Raw genomic sequence first — 9,330 nt, forward strand, 5'->3', positions numbered from 1 at the left:
AATCGAGTGAAACGAACGCCAAAATCTTCTTCTTATTCCCCTCTGTCCATACAATCAACTTGAACATGGTTTTCATAATTTAAAATTTGGTTTCAAGCAGATTTAATTTCTAACTTCTTTTAATCTAGTTTGAGTTTCGTAGCTCTGATTCGATTGATTCTTTTTGCAAATTGAAGCTCTTCACTTGAACTTTCTGTTCAAATATTTTCTCTTGGTTTCACCTTTGTATCTTATGCTTGAGTGCTTATGCATGTTATTGTTTGTTCACGATAGAGTTTCAGGAGTGCGAGGCTTGCTACTACGAATCACTAGGGATTTCCGATCGTCAGCAAGGCAAGTAACACTTTGATCATATCCCTTTATTACCCAGTTTTTATGCATTAGTTTCAACCCTCAAACATTGCATGAGTAGGATTTGTTAACATGTGGGTATTGGGAAGTAGTTGATGAGGTAGAACCTATTGTCTTATATCAAACGCTGGGTATTTACTACGTTATGCTTATACTGCTATGCTATGCTCGTAGACGTGGTTTGGTTTGAGAGAATTCATGAAAGATGTGAGAGATCATTGTTAACTAAGGTTTAACTTAAGGTGGATACTTTAATACACATCCGGGTGGATTGTTTGTGGGCACCTGGGAATCCAGTGTTGTCCAAAGGAGATCCCAGGGTATCCGTGTGATCATCCTATGGTTTGCCACCCAGGCTCAAAGGGATCATAATGTTATTCATGCTGGAAACTTCCGTGTGCAGCCACAAGCCATTATGGGCTCTCACATAGTTGAGTATGTTGCGTGACCTCTTTCAGTGGTAGACTAGCAGATGTAGAGGATGTAGGTGGTACGGTCTACCCATCGTAAGGAGTTAATGCTTTTGAAAGACTGGGTCTCGGTCATCCATTTCTCAAACCTCATGTAGTGCGAGAAATTCAATGGAGGAGATCGATTCTTGTGGGGAGAAGTGCGCAAACCTCTACAGTGTACAAACTAATCATGGTTAGCCGTGTCCCCGGTTATGGACATCTTGAGTATCTGGTGCTTGAATTATTATGTTGATCTCATCACTCTACTTAATTAATTTGTCGGGTTATTAAACTTTAATTTTGGGATTGACTTGGGGTTACCTTCTCAATGTTTTCAACAGACTTTGTAGTTAAATAAAATATATTCCTTTGTTGTAGGGAAAAACTAGCTTTATGCAAACTAATAACCATAGAGCCTCCACCAGCCATATATGCATGTAGTGATAGTTGATATTTGTTCATTGCTCTATAGTGTTATCTTTGCCAGCATATTCCATGTGCTGACCTACACAGGCTGCAAGGTGTTATGTTGCAGAGTTTTCAGACGAAGATAAGGTGCGCTAGGTCGTTGTCGTGCACTCAGTATTGCCGTGGAGTTGGATGGACTCTTCTACCTTCGAAGCTTCCGTTGTTATCTTATTTAGTTCGCCTTTAGCCATATTATTGTAATAAGTCCTCTTTTGAGACATTCAATGTAATAAGTGTGTGATTGAACTATGTTATAAATCCTCGAGTACTGTGTGTGTCGGCAATACCGATCCAGGTATGACACTTAAGCACAGAGACTTGACCGTCTGAGGTTGGGTCGCTACACTAGTCGTATCCTTGGAGGAATCGACATACAATCCCAAGGAGGAAGCATCAACTGCATCCTCGGGAATGGCGGTGATGGTGGGCAAGCCTGCTAGGAATTCTTTCAACAAGTTTTTCACGTTGTCCAACATAGATGTTTTGAGTGCACGACAATCATGTTTTCCATGATAGGTGCAACCTCTTGAATTACATTTTCATTTTTTCCGACCATACTCTTTAGGCGGTAAAACCCTCATAAAGAGACGAGGCTCTGATACCAATTGAAAAGATCAGTATGGTCGACTAGAAGTAGGGGGTTTGAATATGAGACTAACATTTTTTTTTACTTTCTTCGCAAATATTAGGCTCAACAATAAAATAGGTTGTCCAAGTATGCAACTAGGTGGACAACCTATATGAAAGACACACTACAAGTGCAAGCAATGGAAAACACAAGTTAATAGCTTGCACAAATTAAAGGTCTAAAGGATAGAAATAACCACAAGTGGACACGAGGATGTTTTTTCGAAGTTCCGTCCTTTGGGGAAGGTACATCTTCGTTGCAGAGGTGTGGAGGATCAATGCTCCCCAATTATCCCCTGGATTCGCCTTATTCTCCTCACGCCCTCGCATGATGCAAGGTGTCGTGCACTTGAATCCACTAGCAGATCCCTTGAAGGTGGCAACCGGGACCTTTACATATAAGGTTGGGGCAATATCCATAATTAAATTTGGAGGCTCCCAACACCATCACGAAGCTTCACCAAAATGGAATATGGATCTGCGGTGACCTCTTCCGTCTAGGGCGCTCAAACACCCAAGAGTAACAAGTTGATGAAGATGAAAGAGCCGGGAGAAGGCAAATCGGTTTGGTAGGAATGTAGGTTGGGTGAATCTCCTCCAATCCCCAAAGTATTGAAGAGTTTGGGTGGCTGGGGATGGAAATATCGAGCTTTTTCTGGTTTGGAAATGGTACAAAAAAGCTTGAGGAAGATTAGGGTTGGGAGGTAGAATAAGGGGGGTATTTATACCCCACGCGGGAGAGATGACTGTTGCACAACTGCACCTCCAAGCACCCAGACTACAGGGATCTAGGTACCTAGACAGGTCAGTCACCAGTCAGCAGGGGCACTCGGAGGTCCAAGACCCCGGGCACCCGGATCGTCCAGAGAGAATTCGCGGGATCGCGGGTAACCGGGCCCCGGGGGCTCCGGGCAACCGGACGAGGCCGAGGCCAAGGCAGATTCTCTGGTGCCTCCGGGCACCCGGACCTTTGGAGGGGGTCATTTCTTCGATGATAAATCCCTTCCGAAAATCATGAAATATGTGGAGAAACATTTCATATGGAATTTTATTGAGTTCCCTAACTCCCTAATCTCTGCAACCCCTCTTAATGGTACGGATGTTCCTACGACTCAAAAAGTAACCGAAAAAACTTTCCGAGCCACGAAGAACACCGTCTTTTGCCCTTTTTGAATAGATGGGATTGTGAAGTCTATAGACCAAAAGGAGAAGCCAATGTCTCGAGATAAACTTGAAAACCGACATTAGTTCACACAAATTGTATTGTGATCAACACCAAAATCATAATTGGGTGACATTTGCACTTTCACCTAGTTACTTGTGTCCTTTATTGTTCTTTGATCTAGATGCACCTCTTGTATCGTCTTGTAATTTTGTTCATTATTTGGTGGTGAGACTTATCCCTTGTATTCCCTCTTGTGTTTTCCCTGAATTCCCCATGTGTTCTCCGTGTTCTTCCTCAATTCCACCTCCAATCATGAAAATCAGTCCACCCCTATGGCTTGCTCCATATCACTAGGTAAAATGTGCCTCTACTTCGCTAGGACAATGCTCACAAACTTGGTGAGGGACTCCCTGGCATCGTGCGTCGCCCTAAAACGAGTATAGTGACCTTGTTTGTTCCCTGTAAGCTTGTTGTCTTAAGATATTGCTAGCTTTCATAATAAATTTCTCAACTAACTCCTCGTAACAAAGAACATCGGGCGCTTATGGAATGTACCTCAACCTCTCCAACCTTTGTGAAACCAACATATGGCTCAAGTAACATAGCCCAGAACCTAAAGATCCATGGTGCCTGATTTTATAATCTATCCCAACCGCATAAGCAGAAAACTTGTGCCACAAATAGATTCGTTCCAATTGTTCAGAGTCGTACATCTTGCGCTAGATTCTCGGCCATCCGCATCTCCTTGAAGAAAGTTGATTGACTGAAATATTTATTTGTGTTGACCTTTGCTAGCGCGAGCCAACACACATTTTCCTTGATCATCGAATCTTCATCATCTATCTCCACAACGTCGAAGTTTTCCCGTTGGAGGTCCAACAGTTCGAAGGCTACATCAAGTTCCCTAGGAACTCCACTCCGCGACCCGTCACTCGTTGTAGACTACACATCCGACGTCGCCACCATTACCACGTTTTCTCAATCAGCCGCCATGCAAACCCTAGCCTTCGTGTTAGTGCAACCTCAGGAAAGCGAGACGGAGACCTCTGCCCTAGGCCCCCATGATATCACCATTCAAAAGCTGATCCATATCGGATCTGAGGGAAACTCACCACTGATGGAATCGTCGAGAGGATTAAAATAGTAGCTGTTGTATAGGGACTCGGCGTCATGTGGCATGGACTTTTGTTGGGTAGCCACATAAAAGTAGGTGAGACCCCGGGTAAAATTTATTTATTTTTCCTCTACAGAAGAGTGATCGTTTAGACTTCATGTATTGTCTAATGGAGACATCGGTTATAAAAATGTTCTGCATGTGCTGGCTTACCACACTTGATCTAATACGAGTTGTAATGTGAAAAAAAAAACCTTTAAAAAATCGAAGACATGCTCTACTATGAAAATGAAGGATACTTGTAAAAATGAGAACACACTGTACACGTCGACGAGTAGATGTCATGGATCTAAAGGTGCAATAATGACTAGGATTTAGTTGTGCACATCAGGTTGTGAAACATGTTCTGGTTTCAAATTTGGAAAGTTTAAAAATCAAAATTTTTAGTTTCAAAAAATTCTATAAAAATCACTAATACCTAGAGACATAATGTACATGTGTGTAAATTTTCATTTTCAGGTTGAAATACGTTAAAATGAAAGAAAATTGTGGCTTTTTAGCATATGTATTGTTCATCCTCAAAGTCCATGATTTTTATTTATTTTTGTTCAGCTCGCAATTCAAGGTATTTCATCCTGAAATTTTACACACTTACACATTTCATCTTTGTATACATGTGTATTTGTTTTCAGAATTTTTTGAAACTGAGAAGGTTGAATTTTGAAATTTTCAAAATTAAAGACTTCATGGATCTCGATCTCCAAAATGCCGTATTCTTCATAGAGCGGTATTAGAAAAGGAAACTAAATCCTAGAAAAAACATGCAGAAGGCCATTTCTGAGAAGCAATGTTATGCAGGATGTAAACAATGCTACAAATGCCCATGTAATAAATCCATCGTCTCTATCTTAGAGATAAATCCTTCGTGATCCATGTAGTAGTAAGCAACAAAACTACCTTTGTGATAAATAGACTCGCCAAACCATTTACCAGCTTGTGTCAAGCCAGCAGCACCTCGTCGATGAGCCTATCAACGTTGCGCATGGACCTTCCGCCACGCCGTGCGGAGGCCACCGCGCTCCCGCGAAGCTCCAGCACGCGCCGCCGCATCTCTCGGCCTTTCTCCCCCTCCATGGTCTCCCGTATCATGGCCTCCACCTCGGCCCTCCTCACGTCGTCCCCAATCTCCATCCCGATGCCCCACTCCGTGCACTTGTACCGGCAGTTGGTCTGCTGCTCGGCGAAGAACGGCCAGCACACCATCGGCACGCCGCCGCAGATGCTCTCCAACGTCGAGTTCCACCCGGAGTGCGTCAGGAACACCCCAACGGCCTCGTGCTCCAGCACCTTCTCCTGCGGGCACCACGTCGACAGCATGCTCCGCCCCTCCGTCTCCGCGGAGAACTCCGGCGGAAGTGCGGCCCCGTCGCCCTTGACGAGGTCAGGCCGCACGTTCCACAGGAAGGCGTAGCCAGTGTTGGCCAGCCCCCACGCGAATTCCAGCATATGCTCGTTCGACATCACCGTGATGCTCCCGAAGTTGACGTACACCACGGAGCGCGGCGGCCGGTCGTCGAGCCACCGAAGGGGCGCGTCCTCCTCCTTCCACAGGTTGGACCCGATGCCGGCGACGGGGCTTTTCTCCGGCACATTGTTGCGAACCGTGAGATGGAGCGGCCCCACTGTGTAGACGGACGGCAGGAGCTTGGACATGGCATCGAGCAGTGGCGCGTCCAGCTCGTCGAAGGTGTTGATGACCACCCCCGACGCCTGCGACATGCCGGCCGTCTCGTGGATGAAGAAGTTGAACATGATGTCATCGGGGTCGGTGGTGCGGAAGAAGCTCGGGAGGTCACGCAGCCGCAGGTCCTTGGGCGCCGCCGGTATCCAGTCGATGGTCGTGTCCAAGGATCCATCGCTCAACTGAGCCTCTTCTGCACCAGTAACAAACTAATTACTGTGCAAAATATATAAGAGAGTAGACACATAGTATCAAATAAAAATCCAACTTACAAAATATGTATATATGAATATAGACATACTACCTTTGAGAGGGAAGAGCCCGCGGTGGACTAGATCCTTGAAGTGGTAGTAGCCCATGAAACCACAGGCGCTGGCGGTCCAGAGCGTGGCGCAGCCGAGGCCGAGCTCCCGCGCGGCGCGGAGGGCGAAGGTCATGGTGCTATCGGCCACCACGTAGGTGACCGGCGGCAGCGCGCCACCGGAGGTCTCGGCCTCCTCGTTGAGCTTGGCGACGAGCTCCTTGAACCTGGGGAGGCAGGTGGTCATGGTGGAGTAGCACAGCGCAGGGACGTCCTGCGTGCCCTCGCGGTCGGACGGCGGGAGGCCGTCGGCGATGGCAACGAACCGGAACGCGGGCAGGCCATGCAGGGCGTCCGCGCCCTGCGAGCGCAGCAGGCGGCGGTGGTTGAACTCGTTGTTGACGAAGGTGACGTGGAAGCCCCTGGTGTGGAGCAGCTTGGCCAGCTTCAGCATCGGCGTGATGTGACCCTGCGCCGGGTAGGGGATCATCACGGCGTGCGGCCTCTCTCCCGGCGGCAAGGACCCCATGGCTTTGCTAGCTAGCTGCGTCGCCGTGTTGGTTCCGGTAGCGCTCTCGGTCACCACGTTGCGCGCGTGGCCGTGTAGTGGGGCTGTGGCAAATGAGCTCCTGACGCGGTGGTATATAATACGGCGGGCGTGGGCGGAGCCGTAGACGTCTCCGCGTGCTCACATATTGTTGGATCTCCAGTTGAGTGAGTAGTCACTGGCTGGGCGCTGCAACCGTTGGCGCTATGTCGATGAATTATTGTTGCGGATGGGCCACGAGATCCGCGCATCCTTTTGTTTACGTCCGGCGCAGTTTCTCGGGGATTCATTGGCCACTTTATTTGGACTGGTACCAAGAAGATGGGCACGCTGTGTGCACGAGGGTTGTTGCTCTATTATAGTACTCACAAAAATCAGGGCGGCTGCGAATCAACCTGTGGTTGAGTTGGTTAGGTGGACAGTGGTATCCTCAATCCACCAGGGTTCAAATTCTGGTGCTTGCATTATTTCTGGATTTATTTCAGGATTCCGGCGATGCGCTTTCAGTGAGAGGAGACGTTTATAGGGATGAGTGTATGCGCGTATATATGAGCGCTTGTGTCTGTACTGATGCTCAAAAAAAAAATCAAGACGGCTAAGGGGAAATGTGAAGATAACCCCGTCCGTACGTATAAATATGCATCAGATTCAAACGGTACTCCACGAATTTTACAAAACTCTAGGGAGATATCGAAGTATTTGGGGTCTCTTTCGATCGCCCAATCAATATAATCCTAAAAATCCATCTAAAAAACATAATCCTAAAAATAGGTGAAAAACATGGATACTTGAACAGGGAAAAGCATTTGCTTTCGGCATCATTTGATTAGTCACCACGTACGTATGGCACCTGGTTAGGAAAAAAACCATATCGCCTTGTTTTGTCCCGGACAAAACGAGCGGCCAATCCCAGTGTCACAGCTCGACTCCTCCCCATCCCCAATACACTCCCTCGCAACTGGGGCTGGATTTGGAGCAGAGCCAAACATGTTCGGCTTGACTCGTTAGAGTTTGTTAAGATAAAACGTCGGATTTTGCGGGATTCAGTCGATGTTGGTTTCGGTAGTTCTGACCATGGGAAGCCCGGCCTGGCCTGACGCTGCTCCCGGGCCGAGCTCGGGCCTAGATTTTGAGCCCGATGGTCGGGCCAGGCCGGACCCATAGTTTTTGCAATTTTTTAAAGGGGCCCGGCCAGAGGCCCGGCGGGCTTTTATGTGTTCGGGCCGGGCTTGGGCCCGGGCCTAGGTTTTTTGCCTCGGGCTTGGTTAGGCCCGACCCGACCTGAGGTTTGGCCACGTATAGTCTTCGGTGAATCTATTTGGATCCGTTCTTCGTTCGTCTTCGTTTAGTTGTTTACAGGTTTGGTTCTTCTGATCTACGACTTCCTTCATCGGTGATGGTTGCTACTCTGGTGCGCTGGTTCTATGAGGCCTTAACACGACAACTTCCCGACTGTCTACTATAACAAGGTTTGCTTGACTCCGATGAGGGAGGGGCGGTGACGGCGGCGCGCCTTCGGCTCGCTCCAGCGCTTATAGTCGTCGCTAGGTGGTCCACGGACATGGTTGTAATTGTTATTACCTCTGTTGTTCTTTGTACTACCATGATTGAAAATGAATAGATTGGAAGTTTCTCGCAAAAAAAAGATAAAATGTCGGTTTGGTTGGACTCGTTAACATAACTAGAAATGATACCCCGCGTGTTGCTGCGAGAATTGGATGCAGTTATTTCTACAAGATTGACAATATGAAACTTTAGTTTTTGTATTAGCACTACGAGAATAGAAACTAAAGTACGTACAAATACAATATATTATTATACATTTGTAGAATATTTATGAGTAAAATGTATCATAAGTCCTAAAACTATTGGAGGTGTGTCAGTTTAGTCATATAATTGCGAAACCGCAGTTTTGGGTCCCAAAACTATTGAAGATGTGTCAGTTTAGTTCTATAACTTTGAAACTGCGGTTTTGGATTCTAAAACTGGAGATGTGTCACTTTAGTCATATAACCGTGAAACCGCAGTTTTGGGTCCCCAAACTATGTAAGCTTGTTCATCTTAGCTCCTAGGCTTGCATGGCCAGCATTGAACCATCGACATGTCGCTTGGACATGCTTGGATTGTTGCCACATTGACCCAGTGGACCCACTAGATTAACTTATGAAAGGTAAATATGCAAGAAAACCCCTAGAGCGTTGTCTCGCCTCATTCTCACGCCCTTGTCTTCTCCCATGCACAGAATGTTTAGAGGCGATAGTACGGAGGCCATCGGTGGCATGATGGCTTGAGCTCCAGTGAGAAGAGTAGACCGGTCATCTCAGCCTCACCCAACCGTAGCAGAATGACACGTCGCACAACGTCCAATTGCTACCCACATGTGGTTGTTGTTGGGCGTCACCCTCGCCGACCTTTGAGCCAGCTCTACGGTTTCCGCGCACTCCTCCGTGTCGTCCGGCAACAACGACAATTCCCTACTTGTGCCCATGCTCGTGCCCAAACAACAACCTGCACAACTAGCTCTACGGCAAGGGTGTCGGGTCAATGACGATGTCATGAGAGAG

The 9,330-nt window shown here is 47.1% G+C and overlaps 1 protein-coding gene across 1 annotated transcript; it reads right to left on the bottom strand.

The window, feature by feature from the left end:
* Positions 1-4,930: 4,930 nt before the first annotated feature.
* LOC125537848 (7-deoxyloganetin glucosyltransferase-like) lies at positions 4,931-6,849 on the bottom strand. The gene is made up of 2 exons (XM_087544062.1): positions 6,223-6,849; positions 4,931-6,111 (listed from the first exon to the last, which is right to left on the bottom strand). The coding sequence occupies exons 1-2, from the start codon at positions 6,746-6,748 to the stop codon at positions 5,177-5,179; spliced, it is 1,461 nt and encodes a 486-aa protein (XP_087400188.1). The 5' UTR covers positions 6,749-6,849; the 3' UTR covers positions 4,931-5,176.
* Between the last annotated feature and the right edge of the window lie 2,481 nt (positions 6,850-9,330).

The sequence above is a fragment of the Triticum urartu genome, chromosome 2A (assembly GCF_056163025.1).
Source record: "Triticum urartu cultivar PI428250 chromosome 2A, HENAU_Tu73, whole genome shotgun sequence".
In the NCBI taxonomy this organism is placed as follows: domain Eukaryota; kingdom Viridiplantae; phylum Streptophyta; class Magnoliopsida; order Poales; family Poaceae; genus Triticum; species Triticum urartu.